The sequence below is a fragment of the Dama dama genome, chromosome 11 (assembly GCF_033118175.1).
Source record: "Dama dama isolate Ldn47 chromosome 11, ASM3311817v1, whole genome shotgun sequence".
In the NCBI taxonomy this organism is placed as follows: domain Eukaryota; kingdom Metazoa; phylum Chordata; class Mammalia; order Artiodactyla; family Cervidae; genus Dama; species Dama dama.
The window spans coordinates 11,222,144-11,248,649 of record NC_083691.1 but is presented as its reverse complement, the minus strand read 5'-3'; the positions used below and the strand labels follow the sequence as shown (position 1 = coordinate 11,248,649).

At 55.3% G+C, this 26,506-nt stretch overlaps 1 protein-coding gene across 1 annotated transcript; it reads left to right on the top strand.

The window, feature by feature from the left end:
• ADGRD2 (adhesion G protein-coupled receptor D2) lies at positions 1-26,221 on the top strand. Its single transcript, XM_061156180.1, has 26 exons — positions 1-94; positions 244-341; positions 889-952; positions 1,311-1,523; positions 1,845-2,486; positions 2,880-2,978; positions 3,333-3,418; positions 3,680-3,961; positions 5,147-5,258; positions 5,985-6,119; positions 6,836-6,959; positions 7,584-7,689; positions 14,047-14,102; positions 14,648-14,774; positions 16,188-16,291; positions 16,550-16,652; positions 16,942-17,095; positions 17,651-17,784; positions 17,872-17,987; positions 18,831-18,951; positions 23,109-23,150; positions 23,285-23,338; positions 23,417-23,531; positions 24,137-24,195; positions 24,488-24,518; positions 26,179-26,221. Exons 2-26 carry the CDS (start codon positions 306-308, stop codon positions 26,184-26,186), a joined length of 3,123 nt encoding a protein of 1,040 aa, XP_061012163.1. The 5' UTR covers positions 1-94; positions 244-305; the 3' UTR covers positions 26,187-26,221.
• Positions 26,222-26,506: the final 285 nt, after the last annotated feature.

Sequence of the window (26,506 nt, the reverse complement as noted above, 5' to 3'; positions counted from 1 at the left end):
GTCCCCACCCTCCTCCCCACCAGCTCACCAGGGCTACAGTGTTTTCCAGCTGCAGTCCTGGAAGAGGCTCCTGGAGACCATCCCTTTTGTGCAAGTAAATGTCATCCCCCCTGCGTGGGCCATCCCATCCTGGGCTTCCAGCCCAGTGGGGTCTGGGAGCCAAACAAGGGGCAGGATGGCAGAGTGGGTAGCACAGCAAGGCGGGACACTGAGCTGCCTTCCTGTGCATTTTTCCTGCCTCAGTCTACACCAGCCACGCCCGTGATCTCTGCTGTTCCTCGCCTGCTTCTCCTGCTGGATCCAGAATGGCCCCCTGGTGCTACTGCCTCCTAGCCTTCCTGGTACCCGAACCTCTGGGAGGCAGGGGGTGGAGGGGAGGAGGCCAAGGGAACCCAAAGCTGCTAGGGTTCCAAGTGGCCACCTCACATCATGAGGTAACTGCAAAGGTTACACAAGCTAAGTCCCTGGCACAGAACTAGAATAAAGCATCCACTAGATGCTAGGGCTTCCCTGGTGGTTCAGAATCCACATGCAATGCAGGAGACTCAGGTTCGATCCCTGGGTTGGAAAGATCCCCTGGAGAAGGGGGCAACCAACTCCAGTATTCTTGCCTGGAGAATTCCATGGACAGAGAAGCCTGGCAGGTCCATAGTGTCACAAAGAACTGGACATGACTAAGCGACTAACACTTTCACTTTCACTTCAGATGCTAGGAACAGGCTCAGGGCAATGAAGTGACCTGCCTAAGATCACACTCTGGGTGAATCCAGGTCTGACTGCAGAGCCTGCAACCTCCACTGTACCCCGCTGGAGCACACAGTAGACATTCAATAACAGCACATATGGGTGTGGGGATCTGACTCAGACCCCACCTGTCTTCTCTCTCAGATAAGGAGTCTCTCTGGGACCCCTTCCAACTCTCCAGGTGAATCAAGGAACCCTTGGGTCACAGGTTGGTATGAGGGATGCCCCAGAGAGGCTCTCCCCTTCCCCAGCTCAGCCAGCCCCTGGTCCATGTGCCACACTGGCCTGGAATGCAAAGGAAGGAGGATGCACAGTCTAGTTCAGCCCCACTATACCAAGCCCTGGGCTGAAAGCATCACTCCTGTCCATGTCATTCCTACCACTACACGTCAGATGACACAAGAGACCCAGCAAGGGGACAAAACTTGCTAGTATAGCCAGGGTTCAGCCCCCTCCAGCCCCAAATGTCTCCAAGCCCAGTGTCCTTGGCTCTGCCACCCCACTCACCCGGCAAGGGTCAGATGCCCACACACTTCTCCCCCATAGACCCTTCTCCCACCCGGCAGCTCCAGTGGCCCCTGGAGAGGTAGTGGAGACTGCAGACGAGGTGTGCAAGTTCCCAGGGCAGCGGCTGAGCTGGTGGCAGGCCCAAGAGTCCTGTGAGCAGCGGTTGGGCCACCTGGTACTGCCACCCCCAGATGGGCTCCTCGCTGCACGGCTGCCTGACCCCATCTGGGTGGGCCAAAGAGAAGCCCCTCTGCGAAGACCCCCGCAGAGGCGTGAGTTTGGGCTGGGGCTTGAAAAGTGGGGGCTGGGGGAGGGGGCTTTGGTGACCTCGAGATAGCAGCCTTTTGTGACAGTCTTTGTGGTTTGAGCCCAGAGGAAGTCGAGTGGCAATCTCAGATTCCCTTGTCCTGGACTGAGAGTAGAGGGTTTATCCCTGGGTTAGGGGCACTGGAGTCCCCATTTCTTCCTTCCCGAGGGAGGGAGGCACCCAAAGCTTAAGGGGGCGGGCTTTGCAGATGTGACAGTGGGCTGTCAGAGGCGGGACGGTGTGTGCAGGTGGGAAAACTGAGGCGGAGGCCTGCGTATCCCTGCAGGCGCGCGCGCCACGGCCGCACTGATGTTCGGGGAGAGATCCGCGGACCGGGCTGCTCGACTTCGGACGCCTCTGCCCGCGCTGGGGGAGCTGACAGCGTGCGCGCACGTGCAGTGGGATGCCACCTCGTCCGACCCAGCAGCACTCTTCTCTCTGGCTGTGCCCACGCTGGCCAACGCGCTGCAGCTGCGAGCCTTCGCCGAGCCGGGCGGCGCCGTGCACGCGGCGCTCGTGGTGCGCGGGCATCACGCGCCCTTCCGAGCTGCCTTCCGCGCGGACGGCCGCTGGCACCACGTGTGCGCCACGTGGGAGCAGCTCGGCGGGCGCTGGTCGCTGTTCGCCGATGGGCGGCGACGCGCTGGGGCGCGGGGCCTGGGCGCCGGCCACCCGCTGCCACCTGGCGGCATCCTCGTGCTGGGCCAGGACCAGGACTCTCTGGGCGGCGGCTTCTCAGCGCGCGACGCCTTCAGCGGCAACCTCACCGACTTCCACCTGTGGGCCCGCGCGCTGAGCCCCGCGCAAATGCTCCGGGCACGGGCCTGCGCGCCGCCCCCCAGCGGCCTGGTTTTCCGCTGGGATCTGGGCGCCCTGGACGTCACACCCTCGCTGCTGCCGCCGGTGTGGGTGCGGCTTCTCTGTCCGGGTACGGCCTGCCCCGCCTCCTGCCTGCCAGGCCCCGCCCACCTTTGGCTCCACCCACAATCTCCTGGCTTCCCTACCAGACCCAGCCCACCTCTGCCAGCCGAGCCACACCCAAGTCCGGCCACGCCCTCTCCAGGCCCCCATTACCTAGTCCCTAGTCACAGCAGCCTGGAGGGACTCGCTCCCCCGCCCCCAACCCCGCGGCCGCCTTGCTCCGCCCAGCGCTGGTTGCAGCGCTCCTCTTTCCGGTTCCCACGTCGCCCCCTAACTCCAGGATCTCGCGTCCTGGTGCCCCCTCAGGCGTGCCGGTGCCTTCAAGGCCCGAATGGGCTATAGGTCGTGGAGACGGTGGGGAGCCAGGAGGCGGCCCTGACACTTCTCCCACCCTGGCCAGTGCCCTCAGAGGAGTGCCCTATGTGGGACCCAGGACCCCACACCGAGGGCTCTTTGCTCTGCTTGCAGCCGCTGCCCTTCCTCTGCTGCTACCGGACAGGTGCGCCGTCCGGCTCTGTTGAAGGGGACGCTGGGTATGGACCAGTGTATGCTGAGGGAGGAGCAGTTGGCACAGCCTGGGAATTGGGAATCTTTTCAGCATCCTGGGGCCTCGGTGGAGTCTAGACCACAGATAAATGGGGCCATTCTGACCTGGGGGAGAATGCCAGATTGTGGGATTCACCTCAAGCAGGTGGTTTTGCCATTCTGTACCTCAGTTTCCCCATCCAGGACACCTAAGTCTCCAGACACACCGCCATCAGTGTGCCCAGCCCCGGCAAGCGGCACAGGGTGGATGGGGCACCTCTGGGGAGGAGGTTGCCCAGGGCTCAGTCTGGCATCCACTGCTTTGCAGAGAAGTACCGGCGGCTGCAGGACGCCCAGTCGTGGCCTGGCCAGGATGTTATCAGCCAAGTCAATGCCTTGGCCAACGCTATTGTGGTGAGCCCCCTCCCAGGGGCACTTTGGGTGGCCTCTGCGAGCTTCAGTGTCCTCACCTGGAAAGGGGACACCCACCTAATGTGTGTGCAGGAATTAAGGTTGTTCACGTACCCATGCACTCTGAGAGCTGGGGGCTCATGAGTAGTTAGATCCTACCCACCAAGAAGACGGGCAGAGACCAAGCATATAGGCCCTGGCAGGGGGGGTGGGATCCCCCTTGTGACCGCCAGACCCGCCATCAGTGGCTCCTCTGCCCCACAGCTCCTTCCTGACCCTCTCTCTGAAGCCCACGGAGACCTGTCCCTGACCGAGGCCGCCAGCTTCCTGAGCATCCTGGAGGGAGTCCTGGCAAAGGAGACAGCTCCACTGGGGCCAGCAGCACTGCTGGCTGTCCTGTGCTTTCTGAAAAGAGTGGCCGCCCTTGGGACGTGGGAGCCAGAGCCCACGACAGGGCCCTGGGAGCAGCTGGGCCAGGCTGTCATGTCTGTGGCCAGCCTGGTCCTGGAGGAGCCGCTGGCTGGTGCGTGGCTGTCAGTCAGTGAGGTGAGGCTGGCAGGGCTGGGTGCCACAGGGGCCTGGGCTCTGGTTCCTACCTTGCCACCCATTTGTGTAGCCGTGGGCAAGTCAGCACCCATCTCCGAGCTCCATCTTGCCATCCATCTGGAGAAGCTTCTCGTTTGTCTGTTTTATAAGTTGAATTTCCACAAACAACTGCTCTTGAACAACAGCTCCTGCAATTAAAAATTAAGAGCCACTAGTCAACAAGGGCCTCCCATATCCAACAATCACTGACCACCTTATGTGGGAGGTCCACTATACTAAGTGTTCGGCCATGGAGAATAGAAGAGACAGATGATGAGGGTGTTGGAAATCTCGTCGTGGCATGAGCGGCTGTAGACCTGGGAATCGTCAGCTCAAAGAAGGGAGAAAACACGGGGTCATGAACATCGCCTTGAGACCTCTGGGGCTTCAGAGGCAGGCATGGTCCCCTGTGACCTCAGAACCGAAACCTGGGTTTGAGGGTGGGGTGGGGATGGCACAACCCAGGAGGCTGATTCTGTGGGATGTTCACCTCTCCAGGTGGTGCTCCCCACCCTGGGGAGGGTGTAACCCCACATTTTACTGGGGATCTGAAACACTGTGGCAGACTGGGGCAAACTGGACTCTGAATCTCAGTTTTCTTCCCTGGAAAATTGTGATGATCATACCTGGCTTGCTTAGGCAATGGACAGCAGTAGGTGTAAATCAGGTGACTTGCCCAGCACAGAGGAGGGGTCCCAACCATGCATGATCCCCATCCCTGCTCTGTCCTCACCAGCACCACCCACCAACACCACCACCCCTCACCCCATGGCTTTCTTTTAGAAGCTAAAACTTGAGCACCTGTCAGACCAAAGAAGCAAAAGGCATGGCTCTGCCTTCTGAATGTGCCCCATTGGCAAACAGCCTACCAGCAGGCAGAGAGCACTGTGAGGCCTTCAGCTTGAGTCGAGGACAACGTGACTTAGGACTGGGTTGGAGAAGCCAGAGAAGGTTCATCAGGCAGGGCCTCAAATGTCAGGCTGAGGATCCAGGACTTGATCCTGGACACCCTCAGGCAGAGCCTCTGAGGGTCCGGAGCAGACAGGCCACCTCCCAGATCCGTGAGAATGTGTTAACCCCAGCGGTCAGGGCAGGTGGCAGTGGGGCGTGGAGCGTGAGAGGGGCTCAGCTGTGGCCTCCTCCCAGGCGGTTGGCGGACCCATGGCCTTGGTGGCAAGCATGCAGCGCCTGGCACCCCTGCTGAACTCCATGCTGACCTCTGAGCGGCCTCGAATGCACCTCCAGTACCACCATGCTGGTGAGCCTGCCCCAACCTGTCCCACACAACTGGCTGCGGGTGGGATCTGGGCTTAGACATCCTCCTCAGTGCTGATCACTGGGAATTCTCCGACTCCCACCGATTCTCCTTTCTGTTTCTGCCCTGGTCCATGCTGTGTCCTCCATCCAGAATACTCTCTTTCTTGACCTCCTAGCAAACTCCTATACATCCTTCAGAACCCTGCTCGAGTATCAGTTCTGCTAGGAAGCCTTCCCCAGTTTTAGCTCTCTCCCAACAATCAGTTCCTCTCTCCTCTGTTACCCTGGTGTTTTGAACTTATCTTTTGTTGCTTCTGTGGCAATTAATATGATTCAGCCTGAAGCTCCCTGAGTGCCAGGGCTGTTTCTGAGTCATTTCTGCATCTCAGGACCAGACTCAGTGAATGTTTGTATTACAGATTGAGTGGGGAAGCACTGGCAGTGGAACGTCAGGCAAAACTTCGGTCTTTCAGGGGCCCAGTGGTTTCTGGCAGCTCACTGATATTCAGGGTCTGCCCCCTAGCGACTCCCCCTTCTCAGTCACCCTGTCCCCCTGGACTTGGAAATGTCAGATTTACCTCGGCCAATTTGCTGAGCCTCTCTGAGCAGGAATGGTGGCCTCCTGGATGAGTGGCAGGGACAGAGTAAGCAGACCCTGCCAGCTGGGCCAGCCCAGCTTGAAGACCTCCCTCCTGAGGTCCAGCCACTCAGCCCCGTTTGACCCCAGGCCTGGAGGTGCAGCGCCTACGCCTGAGGGAGGCCAGCACAGAGGGCTACGTGTTCACGGTGCCCGGCGGGCATCCAGAGGGGCCCGGCCACATCCGCATCCCCGCTGCTGAAGTGAGGCGGCTCCTCGGGAAAGGTGGGCAAGGGGGACGGGTGGTGGGACCCTCACGGGTCTGGGTCAAATCTTAACCATCAAAGTTCCTAGCTCTACTATTGTGAATAAGTCACTTCAGCTTTCAGAACTGTTTCCCCATCTGTAAGATTAGTACTCGCCTCATTGGGTTGTCCTGGAGAATCCCATGGACGGAGAAGCCTGGCAGGCTGCAGTCCATGGGGTTTTTAAGAGTCGGAGACGACTGAGCAACTTCACTTTTACTTTTCACTTTCATGCATTGGAGAAGGAAATGGCAACCCACTCCAGTGTTCTTGCCTGGAGAATCCCAGGGACGGGGGAGACTGGTGGGCTGCCATCTATGGGGTCGCACAGAGTTGGACACAACTGAAGCGACTTAGCAGCAGCAGCAGCAGCACTGGATTGTTAGGAGCTTAAACACCTACCCCATAGTAGGTATTCACTTAGTCTCCTCCCCTCAAACCCCAAACTCCACCTGGGGTGGAGGATTATGATAAGCGGCAAAGGGCTGTGGAGCTGCCAGCTTAAGCACGTCAACTACAGCCGGTTGAAATTCTGGCTCTGCCCACTTCTCTAGTGAGTGATCTCTGGGAGGTCATTTAACTTCTATGTGCCTCGGTTTCCCTATTTGTAAAGTGGGCAGAGCTTTTCCCTCGGGACCGACCTGTGGTGCCTGCTCAGTCACTGGGTGGGTCTCAGGCCTCCTCCTGTTCATCCAGGCCTCTCTGGAGTCACCGTGATCCACAGCTGGTTCAGCTCGAGTGTCTTTCAGCACACCCTGGGGGCCCCTGGCCAAGAGCCATGGGCTCCAGACAGTCCTGAAGCAACAAGCAGAATGCAGAGGTGAGTCCCACCCAGTAGGCTGCCGAGGGCCTGGATCTCCTCCCCAGGGAAGGCCAGGCCTCCATTCCCTCCCAGAACCCACCCCCACTGTGGTGGGCAAATCTGCCCTTGGCAGCCCATGGCCAAACCTGCTCACCCCTGACACACACAGATTTCTGGGCCTCGCAAAGATGTGCTGGTGGGAACATGGCTCGACTCCTGTCTGGGGTCCCAGCTCCAGTACTGAGTCTCAGGGAGGGAATAGAAGATGAAAATGTTAGTCGCTCAGTCGTGTCTTGCCTCTTTGCGACCCTGCGGACTGTAGCCCATCAGGCTCCTCTGTCCATGGAATTTTCCAGGCAAGAATATTGGGGTGGGTTGCCATTTCCTCCTCCAGGGGATCTTCCTGACCCAGGGTTCAAACCCTGGAGGGTCTCCTGCATCGCAGGCAGATTCTTTACCATCTGAGCCACCAGGGCAGCCAAATTACCAGCAAGAATGGAACCCAGGTGCCCTAATTCCCCGCACAGGACTTTTGCTAATGTTTCTTTGGACTTAGGGGTATCATCTTTGATGACCTCAGTGACGTGTGACCTCTCCCCTACAGACACCTGGTGCCCTTAAAAGCTCCCTTTCTCCCCACAGATTCCTAAGCACCCAGGTGGGGTCAGCCATCATCTCCTCTGAGGTGTGGGATGAAACTGGGGAGGCCAACACAGCTGTGACCTTTCACCTGCAACACCAGACCCAGGTACTGTGCGATGCTTCTGGGAAACAGCCACCTGGGACAGTTATCCTGGTTTGGTGCCCACCCCCCCATCCCCTCCCCCCACACCCTCCCCCCACACACACATCCCAGTATTTGTTCACTGGAGAACCAAGGTCTAAAACTGTTCAAGAAAAATACACATCCACAAGCCATCCCATTGTCTTTGAGAGAGGGGGAAGGGAAGTAATGCATTGCATGCTTACTTTATGGCAGATGCCTTCAATAAGCTGCGTTCGTTTAATCTTCCAACTGCCCAGTCCACAAACATGAGCTTAGGGAAGCTAGTGTGCCTGGTGCAGAGCTGGGATTTTGTTATAGTTCTTCATGGCTCAAAAAACTGGTGGTTCTCATCAGATCACATAAGGAGATGTGAGAGCCCCACCTTGCAGTGTGCTTTGTAAGCATGAAAGTAACCTGAATGTCCATCAACAGGGGACTACTTTAAAAGCCTTGTAGGGACTTTCCCGGATGTCCAGCAGCTGAGACTCAGAACTTCCACTTCAGGGGGCACAGGTTTCATCCTGGGTTGGGGAGCTAAGATCCTGCATGCCACGCAGTGCGCCCCCTTCCCCAACAAAAAAGCCTTGTAGAGCTACACAATAGAATGTCAGCTGAGGTTATGTAAGGAATGGAGTATTTTGCTATAAACTGACATGGAAATATCAGCAGGATATGTCATTTAATTCATTACATGTAAAACACAAATTCCTTCTTGCTTTTGAAGCTTTATAGAATTTCAGGGAAAGTTAGAGTCTGCTTTCCCCAGAACCACCAATCCTGGACACATGTGCCCACACACTCATACACACACACACACAAATACACTCATATACCACAGCTTATGTCTTTTGTATATCATCTCAAGACTTCTTAAAAAATCAGATTAAAGTACATAAATCTACATACACTAAACCATCCATTTTAAGTGTACAATGTGATCAGTTTTGACCAGTGTATATACTCATGTGCTACTGCCCCCAGTCAAGATACACAGCTTGTCCACCTTTCCCAAAGACTTCTTCAAGCTCCTTCCCCGTCAGCCTTCCCCACTCTGACCCAGGAAATCACTGCTTTGCTTTCTGTGACTCTAGATTGTCTGTCTTTCCTAAAGTGTCATATAAAAGGAACCATATAATGTGTACTGTAGTCTGGCTTCTTTTGCCCAGATGTTGGTTTTGAGTATCATCTATGTTGTTGTTTGTTGTTCATTATAATGGTTTTGTATTGACATCTTATTGTGGTTCTAAGTTGCAATTCCTTGAAGATCAATGATTTTGAGCATCATTTTATACACTTATCAGGCATTCATGTATCTTCCTCTGTTAAATATAAGTTCAAATTTTTTCTCAGTTTTCATTCTTTTTTTAATTAAAAAATTTTGAGATGTCATTGGGCTTTTTAAAATATAGGAAATATTCTTTATTTTTTTTTCAAAAATGTTTGCCTAAATTAGCCTGCTATTTGCTTTTCTGATTACTGACATTTCTCCATGCAAACCACATGGATCCTCTCTCTCTTAATTTTGTTGTTGTACTCCCTTCACCCTTTTCTCCCTGCCCCTGCCCCACCTGCACTGGCAACCAGTCTGTTCTCTGTATTTTATGAGCCTGACTTTTTTTTATAGAGTCCCCATATAAGTGAGATCATAAGGTATTTGTCTTTCTCTGACTTATTTTACTTAATATAATGGCCTCAAGGTCCATCACATTGTTTCAAATGGCAAGATTTCATTCTTTTTATGGCTGAAAAATATTCTGTTTTATATATGCATATGTGCAGGTATGACCTAAATCAAATCCCTTACGATTATACAGTGGAAGTGACAAATAGATTCAAGGGATTAGATCTGATAGGCAGAGTGCCTGAAGAATTATGGACGAAGGTTTGTGACATTGTACAGGAGGCAGTGATCAAGACTATCCCCAAGAAAAAGAAATGCAAAAAGGCAAAGAATAAGCAAGAGCGTTCCAGAAAAACATCTACTTCTGCTTAATTGACTACACCAAAGTCTTTCACTGTGTGGATCACAACAAACTGTGGAAAATTCTGAAAGAGGTGGGAATACCAGACCACCTTACCTGCCCCCTGAGAAATCTGTATGCAGGTCAAGAAGCAACAGTTAGAACTGAACACGGAACAACAGACTGGTTCCAAATCAGGAAAGGAGTACATCAAGGCTGTATATTGCCACTCTGCTTATTTAACTTATATGCAGAGTACAGCATGAGAAAAGCTGGGATGGATGAAGCACAAGCTGGAATCAAGATTGCTGGGAGAAATATCAATAACTTCAGATATGCAGATGACACCACCATTATGGCAGAAAGCGAAGAAGAACTAAAGAGCCTCTTGATGAAAGTGAAAGAGGAGAGTGAAAAAGTTGGCTTAAAACTCAACATTCAGAAAACTAAGATCATGGCATCTGGTCCCATCACTTCATAGCAAATAGATGGGGAAACAATGGAAACAGTGAGAGACTATTTTTTTGGACTCCAAAATCACTGCAGATGGTGTCTGCAGCCGTGAAATAAAAGACGCTTGCTCCTTGGAAGAAAAGTTATAACCAATCCAGACAGCATATTAAAAAGCAGGGACATCATTTTGCCAACAAAGGTCCATCTAGTCAAAGCTTTGGTTTTCCCAGTAGTCATGTATGGATGTGAGATTTGGACTATGAAGAAAGCTGAGAGCTGAAGAATTGATGTTTTTGAACTGTGGGATTGGAGAAGAATCTTGAGAGTCCCTTGGACTGCAAGGAGATCCAACCAGTCCATCTTAAAGGAAATCAGTCCTGAATGTTCATTGGAAGGACTGATGCTGAGGCTGAAACTCCAATACTTTGACTACCTGGTGCAAAGAACTGACTCATTTGAAAAGACCCTGATGCTGGAAAAGATTGAAGGCAGGAGAAAGGGACGACAGAGGATGAGATGGTTGAATGGCATCACCAACTTGGTGGACATGAGTTTGAGCCAGCTCCAGGAGTTGATGATGGACAGGGAAGCCTGGCGTACTACAGTCCCTGGGGTCGCAAAGAGTTGGACACAACTAAGCGACTGAACTGAACTGAATATTCTGTTTTATATTTTTATATAGGCATGTGTGCATGCTAAGTCGCTTTAGTCATATCCAACTCTGTGTGACCCTATAGACTGTAGCCTGCCAGGCTCCTCTGTCCATGGGGATTCTCCAGGAAAGAATACTGGAGTGGGTTGCCATGCCCACCTCCAGGGGATCTTCCCAATCCAAGGATCAAACCCAGGCCTCCCGCATTACAGGAAGATTCTTTATCAGCTGAGCTTTCAGGGAAGCCTATATATATATATATATATATATATATATACACACACACACATATATATATACACACACCACTATATATATATTTATGTGTGTATGTATATATATATACACACACACCACAGTTTCTTTATTCTTTCATTCATCAATGGACACAGGTTGTTTCCATATCTTTGCTTTAGAAAATAATGCTGCAGTGAACATGAAGGTGCATATATTAATATATTTTCTTTTTAAGAAAACTTTTCATTTTGGATTGAGGTGTCGCTGATGAACAATGTTGTGATAGTTTAGGAGAACAGCAAGGGGGCTCAGCCAGACATACACATGCATCCATTCTCCCCCAGACTCCCCTCCCATCCAGGCTGCCACGTAACACTGAGCAGAGTTTCATGTGCTGCACAGTGGGTCCTTGTTGCTTACCCACCCAAATAAGCAGTGTCATATATCATTTCTGAGTTAGTATCTTCATTTTCTTTGGATATATATAGGAGTGGAATTGCTGGACCGTAAGGTAGTTTTATTTTTAATTTTTGGAGGAACCACTGTGCTGTTTTCATAGTGACTGCACCAATGTACATTCTCACCAACAGGGTATGAGTGCTCCCTTTTCTCCATTTCCTGTTATAACATAACATGTTATTTCCTGTGTTTTTGGTAATAGCCATCTTAACAGATGTGAGGTAATATCTCACTGTAGTTTTGCATTTTCCTTATGATTAATGATGTTGAGCATCTTTTCATGTACTCATTGGCTGTCTGTCTTCTGCCTGTGTTTAACTGCATAGTTTTGGCTTTTAAATATTTTTGCTATGTCAAGGAGCTTACCACCTATGTTTTTTTCTAGCAGTTTTATGGTTTCAGGTCTTAAATTCAAGTCTAGTTCAGTGTTGGGTTAATTTTTGTGTATAGTATAAGACAGTAGCCAAGTTTTATTCTTTTGCCTGAAGTGAAGTGAAAGTCACTCAGTCATGACCCCGTAGACTATACAGTCCATGGAATTCTCCAGGCCAGAATACTGGAGTGGGTAGCCTTTCCCTTTTCCAGGGAATCTTCCCAACCCAGGGATCGAACCCAGGTCTCCCGCATTGCAGGCAGATTCTTTACCAACTGAGCCACAAGGGAAGCCAAAGAATCCTGGAGTGGGTAGTCTTTTGCCTGTGGCTGTCCAATTTTCCCAACATCATTTATTGAGAAGACTGTTCTTTCCCCATTATATATTCATGCCTCCTTTGTCATAAATTAATTGACCATACACACAGAGGCTTATTTCTGAGCTCTCTATTCTGTTCCATTGATCTGTATGTCTGTTTTTATGCCAATCTCATACTGTTTTATTTCTGTATCTTTGTAATATTTTTTGAAATCAGTGAGTATGATGCCTCCAGCTTTGTTCTTCCTCAAATTTTAAATTATTTGTATTACTATTGAATTGTAAGAATTCTTTATATGTTTTGGATACAAGTATTTTGTGAGCTATATGTTTTGTACATAATATCTCCTAGTCTGTGGATTGCTTTTCTTAACAGTGTTTTTGAAAGAAAAGTTTTAAATATGATGAAGTCCAGTTTATCAATTTTTCTTTTGCATGGCTTATGCATTTTGCATCATGTCTAGGAAAACTTGCCTATCCCAAGGTCACAAAGATATTCTCAAAGGAGTTTTTCATTTTAGCCTTACATTTACAGCTTTATTTCAATTCATTTATGCATATTTCATTGGGTAGGGGTTGAACTTCATATTTTTCCATATAGACATATTTTGCCATATCCCATTCCAACACCATCTGTTGAAAAGATTATTCTCTCTCCCTTGAATTATCCTGTCACCTTTTTGAAAATCAATTGTCCATATATGTGTAAGTCTATTTCTGAGCTCTCTATTCTGTTCCCTAGATCTATACACTAATCCTCTGTGTCCTGATTAATGTATCTGTATGGTAAGCCTTGAAATCAGTTAGTGTAAGTCCTCCAACTTTATACTTCCTTTTCAAAACTGCTTTGGCTGGCCTAGGGTCTTCACATTGCTGTATACCTTTCAGAATCAGGGGACTTTCCTGTCAGTGGTTAAGAATCTGCACTTCCACTGCAGAGGGCATAGGTGATCACTGGTCAGGGAAGTAAGATCCTGCATGCCATGTGACACAGCCAAAAAATCTTTTTTTTAGAATCAGCTTGTTAATGTCTATGGAAAAACCTACTGGGATTTTGATTGGGATTGCACCAAATCTCCCAAATTGAAATGAGATGATGAACTAGCATCTTAACAATGAGTCTTCCAATCCTTGATCAAGGTATATCGCTGCGTTTATTTAGATTTTCTTGCATTTTTCTCAGCAGTGATATCTAGTTGTCAGTGTACAGGTCTTGAAGGTTTTTTGTTAGATATACTTCTAAGTAGTATGGGCTTCCCAGGTGGCTCAGCAGTAAAGTATCTGCCTGCAAATGCAGGAGACGTAGGTTCCATGCCTGGGTCAGGAATATCCCCTGGAGGAGGAAATGGCAACCCACTCTAGTATTCTTGCCTGGGAAATCCCATGGACAGAGGAGCCTGACAGTCTGCAGTCCATGGGTTCACAAAGAGTAGGACATGACTTAATAACTGAGCATGTATGCACTGCTAAGTAGTAGAGAGTTTTGATATTTTTGTAAGTGGTATTATTTTCTGAATTCAACTTTAAATTGTTCATATAAGTTTATAGTAATGCAATTGATTTCTATATAATGATACTGTATCCTACAGCCTTGCTAAACTCACAGTACTTCCGGGAGCTCTTTTACGGAATCCCCAAAGGATGGACATTTAGTTCATTCCTAGGATTTTGATATTAACTATAATGCCAGCCTGCAACTCTACTCACTTCACCTTCTTTGTGCCTTCCCACTAGCATTTTTCTCCAACCACTGCACCCATGATTTATATAAGGCAACCCCCAGCCCCTCAAACACAGGAGGTCTCCACGTCTCCCTGCATCTACTGATCTTTCTCCTTGCCCACGTGCGCTCACATACCTGCCCTGACCTTGTTGGCTGCCCTTAGGCCTTCCCTCCGAAGCTGGTGGAGCCTGTCTGTGCTTTCTGGAACTTCAGTATCAGGTGAGTTTCCAAGTTCTTTAAATAAGGCATTAAAAAACAAACAAAAAAAAGACATCTGTTCCACTTGAGGATGAGGCAGGACTCAAGTGGGTTTTCGGCCTCCGTTCATCAACTTCCTTGTTGGGGGTGGTTCCAGGCCCCACTCAGCTGGGGACAAACTGGGGCAGAAGAGCCTGTTACTAAGGAGGTACTGAGCTCCCTGTCATAGGAGCTATGTAAGCCTACTCTATGGACTTAGAGTAGGGAGAGACTCGTCTGTGGAATGAGTGTTAGAGTTGATGATATATCCCAAGCCAGGGAATGAAGATCAATCACTGTTGCTTAGTAATTAATGCAGTTAATACTGATCACTGGTTTCAGCCCCATCCTCCCATTTCACAGATGGGAAATAGAGACCCAGGGAGGAGCAGTGACTTGCCCAAGGTCACACAACTGGATAGAGGCAGGGCACTGAGAGACCCCAGGGTTTGTGGAAAGGCTTCCCCCTGCCCCCACCCCCATGTGCAGCCCATCTCAAGAGCCCTCTGTCCCCTACACACCCCAAGCCCAGACTCAGGGGGCTCCTGGGCCACCACTGGCTGCACCGTGACTGCCCTGTACCAGGGCTCGACCGCCTGCTTCTGCAACCACAGCACCAACTTTGCCGTCCTGTTGCAGGTGTATGACGTCCAGGTGAGTGCTGGGGAGGGGGGCAGGGGAAGGTGATGTCAGGACCCAGTTTTAAAGGGTGAACAAGAGTTGAACAGAAAGGCGTGCCAAGCAGAGGGCCTCCTGAGCAAAGGCAGAGTCAAAGTTGCTCAGTTGTGTCCGACTCTTTGCGACCCCTGGACTGTACAGTCGATGGAATTCTCCAGGCCAGAATACTGGAGTTGGTAGCCTTTACCTTCTCCAGGGGATCTTCCCAACTCAGGGATCGGACTCAGGTCTCCTGCATGGCAGGCGGATTCTTTACCAGCTGAGCCACAAGGGAGGCCCAAGGAGGCTGGAAATGGCAGACAAGTTACATTCTAGAACTGCGATGAGTCTGGGGCTTTCAGTGCAATGTCCATGGTGGGGGGTGGCGGTGGGCAAGGTGGGCCTGGGTCAGATCACACAGACCTAGAATGCCAGGCTCACGTGCTTGGATGGTGGTCCTGTTGCAGAGGATGTGTGGAAGGGGGTGAAGCAGGCATTGTCTTTGCACAAGGGAGCCCGCGGTGCCAGGAGTGAGGCTGGGGTGGTGACAGGGGAAAGCAGCGAGGGGCCTAGGAGAAGGGAGGGACCCTGGACCAGGGAGCAGTGGGGAGACCCGGAGACTGGGCTGAGGGCAACGGGGTCCAGGGCCACTAGAAGATGAGGGACTCGTTTCCGAGAAGGCTCAGGTGGGCAACAGATTTGGGGGACCACAGGTCTGGGGGGCTGTGGGTCCTGTGGCCTAGTGCTCATGGCAGGAGGGGTCTCAGCTGGAAACAAGAGCGAGCTGGTAGGTAAAGCCGTGGCTGAGATGCAGTTAGAAGTAAAAGGGGCTTCGGCCACAGCAGGCCTCTGATAGGTACCAGCGTTTACAGACTGGGGGTGGGGGAAGCCAAATTCCAGGAGGAGGCCAAGCGAGGTGGGCTGGCTGGAGCCAGAAAGGGACTCAGTGGTCACTAACCAAGAGGTTGAGTGAGGTGGGCCTGAGCCCAGGGATGCTGGGGTCACTTGGCGTGTTGGGGAGCACACTAGAGAAACATGCCATCTGATGCAGTTTTCCTGTAAAAACAGAGCGTGGACCTTTGACACATCGTAAGTAATTCATGCTAGCTCCGTACTCCCGCCTCAGCAGGTGGCCATCACATGCCGTCTCCTCTCCAAGGGTGTGTCGGCCACTTCCCGTCCAGTGCTGAGAAATCAGTGAAAGCTGGGCCCCCGTTCAGGGAGAGCCAGCAGAGGAGGACATGCAAATGCTCATTAAGTGCCTGCTGTGTGCAGGCCTGGGGGTTGGGGGTGGGTGTGGGGCGGTGGGTGTTGTCCTGGGAGTTGCCAGCGGGGGCAGGTGAGGCCTGGTGCCGGCAGTGCAGGGTGGTGGCGGGCTCCTGCCTTCCGAGGTCTCTGTCCCTCCTCCAGAGAGGCCCTGAGGAGGAGTCACTGCTGAGGACACTCTCGTTTGTGGGCTGTGGTGTGTCCTTCTGTACCCTCTCCACCACCTTCCTGCTCTTCCTGGCGGCTGGGTAAGGCAGGCTCACCACCCGCTGTGGCACCCTGGGCCCACCCCGCCCCTTGCCAGCCTCCACATCCCTCCTTGGGAGGGTGTCCACCCTTGGTCCAGGTAGACCTCGGTCCGGGGCCCTCCCCTGGGGCTGTGGGCCCCTGTGGAGCCGCCCTCTCTGCCTTCATCAGCCAGTTCACCCAGATGCGGGTGAGGCTGGGGCTGATGGGGGTGGGGGCTGGTGGTGGTGTCCCCGTTAACACCTCCTCTGTCTGTCCAGGGTCCCCAAGTCAGAGCGGGCCACGGTCCACAAGAACCTCACCTTCTCCCTGGCCTCCGCCGAGGGCTTCCTCATGGCCAGCGAGTGGGCAAAGGCCAGCAAGGTGGGCAACCAGCAGGGGGGCTTGTGGGCTCAGGGGTGGCTGGGAAAACACCTTCCGCCTTCTCTGGGTTGCCCCCAACCCCGTCCCAGGTGCGCACCCGGCTCCCTTTCCAGGGAAGAGTAAGGCCTAAAGAGGAAAAACTAAATGTTGGAGCCGGACCCGGGGTGCTACCCGGGGACCTCACCTATTCAAACTGCTTTGGGTTGGCAATGCCAGGCGTGGACAGGGAACCCAGGGCGGACCGCACCCATAACTGGCCTCAGTGGGGATCGCCCACCCTCACATCCAGGTGGCCTGCGTGGCCGTCACAGCTGTGATGCACCTTCTCTTTCTGGTCGCCTTCTTCTGGATGTTGGTGGAGGGGCTGCTGCTGTGGAGCAAGGTGGTGGCCGTGAGCATGCGCCCGGGCCCTCGGATGCCGCTCTACTATGCCACGGGCTGGGGTGAGGTCCCTCTGCTCCTCATTCGTGTTCTGTTCCCCTCGACCGTGCCTTGCATGTCCTCCGTTATGCCCAATACCCACCGCCCCATACCCACCACCATGCCACACTCACCTCCTCCACCAGCACCCAGCACCACCCGGCGCCCAGCACCCATGTCTTGACACAAACTCAGCTCCAACAACCTCCAACTCTACCCAACTCCAGTTCTTAATCCTCCTCCACTTCGACCACCTCAGCTCCTGGCCTCCGGCACCGCCTCCCTAATCTGGGAGCTAAGCCCCAGCTAAGCCCATGCCAGTCACCAGCCTCCAACTCTGCTGATTCTCAGCCCTAAGGCCTCGACTCTGTCTTAGCTCTTCCACTTCCCAAACGCTCAGGGTTCCAATGCCACCCACAAAGTATCAAGCCCACCCAACCCCACTCCCTCGATCGCCCAGTGCCACCATTACACCTGCTACTGTGGGATGGCTGGGGGCTGCAGCTCTGGAAGGGGGCTGGCTCCCAGGGAGGACACAATGGGTGGTGTGGTCCTGAGGTCACTTCTTATCCCCCTAGGTGTGCCTGTGGCCATCGTGGCCATCACCCTGGCCATGTCCCCGCATGACTATGTGGCCACTGGGCACTGCTGGCTCAATGTGCACACAGACGCCATCTGGGCCTTTGTGGGGCCCGTGCTCTTCGTGCTGACCGTGAGCAGAGAGGCCCGGGGGCCCTGCTGGGGAGGGATGGGCCGGGGGAGGGGGAGCCCCTTTTGCTCTCTGACACCAGGTCTCCAGGCCAACACCTGCATCCTGGTCCGCGTGGTGATTGTCACCGTATCCAGTGCCCGCCGCCGCGCCCGCATGCTGAGCCCGCAGCCCTGCGTGCAGCAGCAGCTCAGGATCCAGATGTGGTGAGACCCCAGCCTGGGGGAGTCAGAAAGGGGGGAGCCAGGTGTGAGCATGCGTGAGTCCAGGGTGGGCATATGTGTGGCCATGTGCGCTCATGTGTGCAAGGCTATAGACGTGTGTGTGTGTGTGTGCAACGTGTCCGTGCTGTGTGTGCACACGTGCTCATGCGTGTGGATGTATGGATGGTAATGGTGGAGCCTGTGTGTATATGAGGGGCGTTGTAGACACCAGCCACTGTCCTGGGGACTCACCATCCGCAGAAGGCACTGTCTCTGGTGGAGTCAAGTGGAGGGGACCCCTAAATGAGGCAGTCCCTAGAAGTTCAGGTTCAGAGTGCGAGTCTAGGTCTCTACCCCCGCCGGAACCCCATCACTCTATGGGACCATATCCTGCTGGAGGGGCCACCCCCCACACCCCAGGCCTTCCTCTTGGCCGCTCTACCCTCTGCCAAGGGAAGGGCAATCCAAGGCAGTGGGGCCTTGAAAAGCATGGTCGCCCCCCGGGGGACTTGAGAGGGGAGAGGAAGCCCTTCCAGATCCATGCCCCCTGGACCCACTGTCCAGGCCTCAGCCCTCCCCCTGGACAGCTGCCACTCCCTTCCCTTGAGCCAGGCTGGGGATGAGCCAGGCTTGGACCTGGGACCCCACCTTCCTAGCTCCAGCAACCCCACTCCCTGCCACTCTGGGTGTCTGAGCTTTCCGGCTACACCCAAGTCCTGAGCCGCGGTCCCCGGTCTGCAGCTCCAGCCCCTCTCCATATGCTTGCCGGGGACTGCCCTCCCCAGAACCCTGTAGGGACCCCCCTCCCCGACCCTGGCCTCCCCCAGCCCTGCCTCTGTCCTGCAGGGCCACGGTGAAGCCGGTGTTGGTCCTGCTGCCTGTCCTGGGCCTGACTTGGCTGGTGGGCTTGCTGGTGCACCTCAGCCCCACCTGGGCCTATGCCGCCGTGGGCCTCAATTCCCTGCAGGTACCTCCGGGCCCTGGGCCACACACTAGAGCTCCGCGGGCGTGGTGGGCTGGTCAGGGGCCTGGGGAGGGAGTGTCCTCTCTCTTGTGGTTGTCACCAAGGCAGTGGGGACACTGCCGGGGGAGGGCGGGCGAGAGGGGACTGGGTCAAACCTCCAATCAAAGAGCAGAACCTCAGGGAGGATTTTGTGGCCCATTAGACAGTTGAGGAAACTGAGGCCCAGAAGGGGGTGGCTAAGATGCCTGGCGCCCTGATGCTCGAGGGCACAGCAGAAGTCCCAGCCTCCAGGCTGTGCTCAAGCCACTTCAGGCCTTGACAGGAAGCTAAGGATGGGGGGTTCAGGACGCCAGGGGCCTCTCCCTTTGGGGTCTGCAGGTGGCCTACTGTGGGTCAGCATGAGCTACTCCACCGGTGAAAACAGCAGTTTAGAAAAGTGTTGGTTGGAAGAACATGACCCACGTAAAGGAAGCAGTACCATGGGGCCAGAGGAATCCTCCTGTGTGCCTTTCTGGTCGCGTGTCCTGGAGCCACAGAAGTGGGGCAGACTAGGCACCCTGTCCTCAGGAGGTCTGCAGATCTGTGGGGGACTCGGGCATGGACACAAACAGCCACAACCCAGGGACTGAGTGAGTGCTGGGAGGGAGCTCCGTCCAGGCGGGCCCACCGGCCCCTCGGCCTCCCTTGTACCCCCAGCACCTCTTCCTGTGGTCTGCACCAAGTGCTCCAGGGTCCTGGTCAATGGTATCTTCTCCCCCTGGGTCCTGGGGACTTGCCACCCTCTGCCAAGAGGCGTGGGAATGGAGAGAGGAAAGAACAGAGGTGGTGGGGAAGCAGCAGACAGCTCAGGAAAGATGGAGGTCGTGCCTGGGGTGGGGCCGGGAGAATGAAGAAAACCTGGGGTTCCCACGCTCTTCCCAAAGAAGCATGGCTCCCGCAGACGTGGTGGGGCTGAGCAGCCGGGAACACAGATGGACACGGAGAAGCCCTTCTTCCAAGCCCTGCACTCCCAGAGCTCCAAGGGCTGGAATCCCAGCTCGGCCCACTTAGCAGAGAGACCCTGCCCAGGTCTCTCCGCCCTGCCTCAGAGTGGCAGGTGGGTACCAGCCTCCTGTTGCTATGGCAACTACTCCAGCTCCATCCCTGCCCCTGGCCCTTTTGTGGGCAGACCTGCAGCCACAGGGCCAGAGCCCCCCTCACGGCCCTCTCCGCCTCCCTCTCAGGGCAGGTCCCTTCCTCTCCCGGTGTCTCGTGTACTTCATCTCTGAGTTTTCCCTGAGATTCCTCCTCTGTCTCTCAGGCTTGGTTTCTGTCACAGACCCCTCTCCCTGTCCCCTTCTCCTCTGGTGTGGGTCTCACCTGGCTCTTCCTGGATCTCTCTCTACATCTCCCCTTCTCTTGGCTCTGACCCCCTGTCTCTTGGTCCCTTCCCCTGCTTCTCCCTTTCTCTGAGGGTCACCCCTCTTGCCGCCCACCCCCAAGCCAGCCTCAGACCTTCAGGTCTGGTGAAAGGAGAGGAGAAAGGCTGCCTCGTGAGGGGTCAGAAGGCATGAGACCTGAGCCCGCTCAGATGTTCCTGTGACTATCTCAGGGCAGCTCCCAAGTCGGCTCAGAGCCACGTTCTCTGAGTCCTTCCTGGATGCTTCCCTCCCCAGGCCCGGCCTTTCCCTCTCTTCTCTCTTCCGTCATACCTGCTGTCGCTCCATGCCGTTCTCTCCCCGCTCAACCTCCAGCCTCACCCCTTTCTCACTCTGTCTTGGGGCATAAGCTGGGCAGGACCTGCCCCAAGTGACCAGGGAGCAGGGCTGGGGCTGGAGGGATTGAAATCTGCCCAGACTCATTTATCTGCTCTTGGGGGTGGTTTCTTTCCGTCTGGCCTCTCTGCCAGATTTTGTGCGGGAAGAGCAAAGCCTCAGTCCTGTGACGGGTTGGGGCTCACACCTTCCCTGTCTGAGGGTCTTGTTGAGAGGCCTAGACAAGTGGAGACAGGCCTCAGTTTCTACATCTGTATAAAGGGAATCACAATCTCCACCTCATTGGATCACTGTTGGGTTCCATTGAGATGATATTTGCAAAGGGCAAAGCATAACCTGGCGCAAGATGGTTTGACTCAGCCATTCAGCAAGTTCTTCCCCGGCACCCCCCCTGTGCCTGAACTGGGCTGCATGCTGAGACCGTGGTGGGGCACAGGATGGAAGAATCCACCCTTGGAGGTCTCAGCCTGGGGGGGCGCAGACAGACACCAAAGCCATACAACCGCAGTGTGGTGTGATTGAGACTGAGAGGTGCAAGGGGGTTAGTTGAGAGCGAATCAGGAGGCAGAGCGGGCATTCCCTGGAGGCGTGGTGCTCAGTGAATGCCTGAATGCTGCATGGAGAGAGGGGAATAAAGTTTTAAGTTAGGGGAGCACAGTGAGATCAGATGGAGGGAGACATGGGATCGGGGGAGCTGGTGAGAAATGGGGCAGGAGGGAACATGGGGGCCAGACCATGCAGGCTCCCCAGAGCTGGTGTGAGGAGCTCAGACTTCCACCCAGGCATTGGAGGATGTTGGACAGTTTGCTGGTGTGGTTGGATTGGAGTGAATTTGTTTGGGTGTGAGGAGGTGGCGCTAGTGGCAAAGAACCCGCCTGCCAATGCAGGAGACGTGGGTTCGATCCCTGGGTTGGGAAGATTCCCTAGAGGAGGGCATGGCAACCCACTCCAGTATTCTTGCCTGGAGAATCCCGTGGACAGAGGAGCCTGATGGGCTACAGTCCACGGGCTCGCAAAGCGACTTAGCAGAAGGACTGAGTCAACGGAGACGGGATGGGGGATGCTGTGCGGAGAGCTGCAGGGAGAGCATGGACCAGCTGTGTGGGGCTGGGAGCCCCAGGGCTGGCTGAGGGGCAGCGTTGGGGCTGGCAGCGACCCAGTTGGTGCCTGGGAGCAACTAGTAGGAGACCAGTAGGGCCCTGGGGCTCCAGTTCTCAGTCCTGGGAAGCTAGAGGGCCTCAAGGAGCTCACATCCCCTCACCTGTTTCCTCTTGTCTGAGCCTCAGGGGAGGAACTGTTGCCTTTTGCATCATCCAGGTGGAAGGTGAGGGAGTCCTAAGCTCCACCAGCCACCTGCGGGTGGAGGTCCACACTTAGGCCTGGGACACATTGCTCTGTCCCCACCCCCAGCCCCAGGACCCTCTCCATCAAATGGGGAGGATGAGCCTCCCTCCACGCCCCACCATGGAGCTGCTGTGAGGGTCAAGCACGCTGGTGCTTGGTGAGGGGCCATGGCGTTGTAGTCCTGGAGTGTGTGGGGAGGAGCCAGCTGTGACTCGGAGTTCACACACAGCAGAAGGCAAGTCCTGGCCGAATCCCGACTTTCCAGATAAGAAACAGAGGCTCAGAGAGGCATTCAGCTAGTGGAAAGCTGAGTGCTGAAGAACTGATGTTTTTGAACTGTGGTGTTGGAGAAGACTCTTGAGAGTCCCTTGTACTGTGAGGAGATCCAACCAGTCTATCCGAAAAGAAATCAGTCCTGAATGTTCATTGGAAGGACTGATGCTGAAGGTCCAATACTTTGGTCACCTGATGCGAAGAGCTGACTCATTAGAAAAGACCCTGATGCTGGGAAAGATTGAAGGCGGGAGGAGAAGGGGACGACAGAGGATGAGATGGTTGGATGGCATCACTAACTCAATGGATATGAGTTTGGGTAAACTCCGAGAGTTGGTGATGGACACGGAAGCCTGGCATGCTGCAGTCCATGGGGTTGCAAAGAGTCGGACACAACTGAGTGAACTGAACTGAACTGAACTCACTGAATGCAGTGAGATCTCTGTCTCTGGGCCTCATTTAGCCTTGGAGCTTCAGGAGGAGGCAAGGCCATGAGGACAGGACAGGTCAAGGGGGTGGGGTGTGGAGGGATAGAGGGCAGAGAGGCTGTCTGGTGACCCGAGACTGAAGGCATGGGATCCAGCAGGGCCAGGCCCTCCTGGTTCTCTTTGCCATGGAATGCCACAACTGCCCACTCCTCATCACGGGTTGGTGAGCAGGGCAGGACTTGTGTTCACTGGCCAGTCTCTAAATGTCTCTGGGGCTGTCTGTGCTGTGGTGCCAGGCCAGGCAGTGGGAGATGGGGGCCTCCCAGGAGGTCACCCACCCTCACCCTGGGTCTGTCCCCAGGGGCCGTACATCTTTCTGGTCTATGCCGCCTACAACGGAGAGGTAAGTCCAGGGACATTGGCTGCTGCCGGGGTGGGATGTGGGTGGGGGCAGGTAGGGCTTACTTGTAGGGGCTCTGCACCCGGCCCATGGGGGTCAGGGAAGTGTCCCAGCTCTGCCCCTGCCCCATCCTCCAGGTCCGGAGCGCCCTGCAGAGGATGGCTGAGAAGAAGGCAGCAGAGGCATTCACGGTAGGCAGGCCTGGGGACCGAGGGGCAGGAGGCCCCACCTCTGGCAGGGATCCCAGCACTGATGCCCCTTCCTTTCAGGCTCGCTCCAGTCCCACGGGCCTGGGGTTCCACTCTAGACCCTCATGTCCCTGGGAGGTGGCCAGGGACGACCCCAGAGTCTTGGCTCCACCCGAGAGACACCTGGCTCTTAGAGGTGAGACCACACCCCCTTCCAGTCCAAGTGCCACCCGGTGCCCCAGTCTCCCCAGCACCCCAGTCTCCCCAGTGCCCCAGTCTCCCCAGTGCTCAGGCCAAGCATCGGAAAGACAAGGAGACAGGCCCAGGGAATTCTGTGACTGCAGGACCTGGGGATGGCTTATAAAAGGCTCCTTTCCTCCTCCCACCCCCACCACCAGGCCACAGTGGTCCCTGGTGCCCAGCCCAGAGGCAGAGCTTGCCAGAGTCACCCTCCCTGGGTCTCCATGCAGAAGAGGTGTAGGGGGTTCCTGAAGGCAGGTAAATGGATGGGGTCCGGTGCCCTGAGACAGGGCATGGGTTGAGTGACTTCAGGTCAGGCCAGGAATTTGTATTTGAGCTCCTGCTTTTCCTGCTGTGTGCCTTTGGGCAAGTTACTTTCTCTCTCTGGGTCCTAGTTTCTTTAACTCTAATCTACGAGGTAAATTTTTGAGTGGATTCTTAAGAGTTTTTTTTTTTTTTTTTTAATAAATGAGGTCCCTGTTCAGGGTAGGGGAGCAGAGAGAGACAGCCTCCTGCCTGTTTCCTACAAGTTCACCTGCTCAAGTGCCTTCCCTCTTCTAGGAACCCGTGGCCCCAGGATCCCCACAACCTTCTCCTCCATTGCAGAACCCGAGAGATCGGTGAGGCTTGGTCAGGGGTGGCAGGGCTCTACCAAGGGGCTGGCAGCTGTGACCGGAAGGTTAGGGAAACCACAGGGACCAGCGTGGGGCTGGGGTCGGGGCTTCTCCTGGGGACCCAGGGGGCCTCCTCCTTCAATTACCAGACTGAAGGGCGCTGGGAGCAGCTGGCAGAACCTGAATGCCAAGGCCCCCGGGGGTGGAGAAGTCATTGCCAAGGTAGCCAAGGGCCCCCAGAGCCAGAGCAGCAGAAGGAGAGGGGGACCACCCTCTGATGGACCTCCTCTGTCCCCAGGCAGTGGAGCTGACAGCATTCAAGGCTTCGGGTACGGCTGCCACACCCCAGGTGGGGAGGGGAATGTCCCCCGGACACTCCCTCAGCCCCACTGTGCGGAAATGGAAGTGATTTGAGAAGCAACCCACCCGGCCTCCCACAATTTGAGCAGCTCTTCCTGTCTCACTCTGCTCCTTGTTGGTGCCTAAAATTCCCCCGCTAGCGCCCGGCGGGCTCGGTCAGTGCTCTGGGGAGAGGCTTTCTTAGGCAGTAAGTTTGGGACCCCTTTCCCGGCCAGGCTGCCGGGACGGCAGGGAACCATGGGCCTGCCTTCCTCTGTGCGCCCCACGCCCAGCCTCCCCACCTCACCCGTTCTCAGCATTCTGGCCAGATGCGCGGTGGTCTGAGAGTTCTTCCAAACCCTACGAGGAGCAAGTGCTTTTCCCAAAGCCTCAGCTTCCCCACTGGACAGCTGATGGGGACGTGATGGGGTCGGGGATAGGGGCCTGTAGTTAGCAGGGCAGGGCCAGGGCTGCCTGCTCCAGGAGCGCTCAGCCTGGCCCGAGGGAGGCCCCCGGGGACCGTGGACTCTGGCAGCCTCTCTGAGCCCGAGTTCCCACAGTCTTGAACTGGAGACAAGCCTCTGGGGGGCCGACTCAGCACTGCCCAGCCTCCGAAAGCTCGGGATTCTTTCCAGCCAGGGCCAGAGGCCTGCCCGTGGAGCTCTCAGTGGGGCTGGGCTATGTGCTAAATCTGGGCATCTGGTGGCTCCTTTCATGAGGTGACTGGGGAAAACAGGGGTGCGGTCACCCTCCCACTGTGCAGCTCCGAACGCTGAGGCACAGAGCGGAGCCCTTGACGAGCCAGGGGTCAGGCCCCCAGCCCCTCAGATGAGGACACTGAGGCAGCAGTAGTCTCGTGGGGGTAAGCCTAGGCACATCTGAGCCTAGGTCTGTATGACCCCCAACTCCCAGCCAACCTGCGTCCAGGCAGATGTCCCAGTCCTTCCGTGTCTCAGCTTCCCCTTCTGCAAAATGGGCTGGAGGCGCCCCCTGCAGGCCTGCCGGGAGGGCGCGGGCGTCCTGCAGGTGGGGGGCGAGCCGAGCGGGCAGAAAGGCACCCCCCTCCCACCCTCCCCGCCCATCACCCCGCTACACACCTCGGCTCCCAGCCCCCCAGCACCCGCCCCCGCAGGCGCAGCGTCTGTGGGAACAAGAGAGCGGCAGAGGCGCCTCTGCGCTCAAGTGACAGCGCCTTTGTCTCCGCTGAATGGGTGCGTTGCTAAGGCCCCTCGTAGCAACGGAGCCGCTTCCACCTCGGCCTCGGAGGGACCCCCATCCCGCACCGCCCTCCAGATGCCCTAGGGCCCCCCACCCCACCACGCGACCCACTCAGGTGGCCCGAGCAAGAAGTGCAGGGAAGTGAAGGCTGCCGGTTGTGTTTCCCTCCCAGGCCTGCCCCCGCCCCTCCCGAAAGCGCCTGGGCACCACCCACCCCCACACACACCCCGCACCCCGGCATTGCAGGGGTTCTCCGGAGGGAGAAACTGAGGCTCGGAGAGAGGCTGAGAGAGACTGCCAGGGTCACCCAGGCCAGAATCCCACCCAGAGTCTCCTCCCTGCCTCGGTTCCCAGCCGTCTCCCATCTTGGAAGGGTGGGTCCCCATCTTGGTTCTCCGCCAGCCCAACGCACAGGGTACACTTTCCTCCCAGGTTTCTAGAGACAGTGCATGGGGACTTCCCTGCAAGCTCCACCTGTGGACCTCTGCAAGCCCACCTGGGGGCCCCTGCCTACCTGCGTGTGGACCATCACCCACTCCCAGGGCTTCAGCCTCTCCCTCCTGCCAGGGGAACCCCTGGCCCTGGAGCTCCCGCTTACCCCGCCAGGTCCCACAGCTCTGTCCCCAGCTTTCTGTCCGTGAGCACCCCTCCCCTCTGCCCCTCCCTCCTGCCCCAAAGTTCTGACAGCCCCGTGGTGTCTCTGGTAATAAATGGTACTGCAGTGAGTTTTTCTTCTCTGGGGGTCACCCTGGCCTGGGGA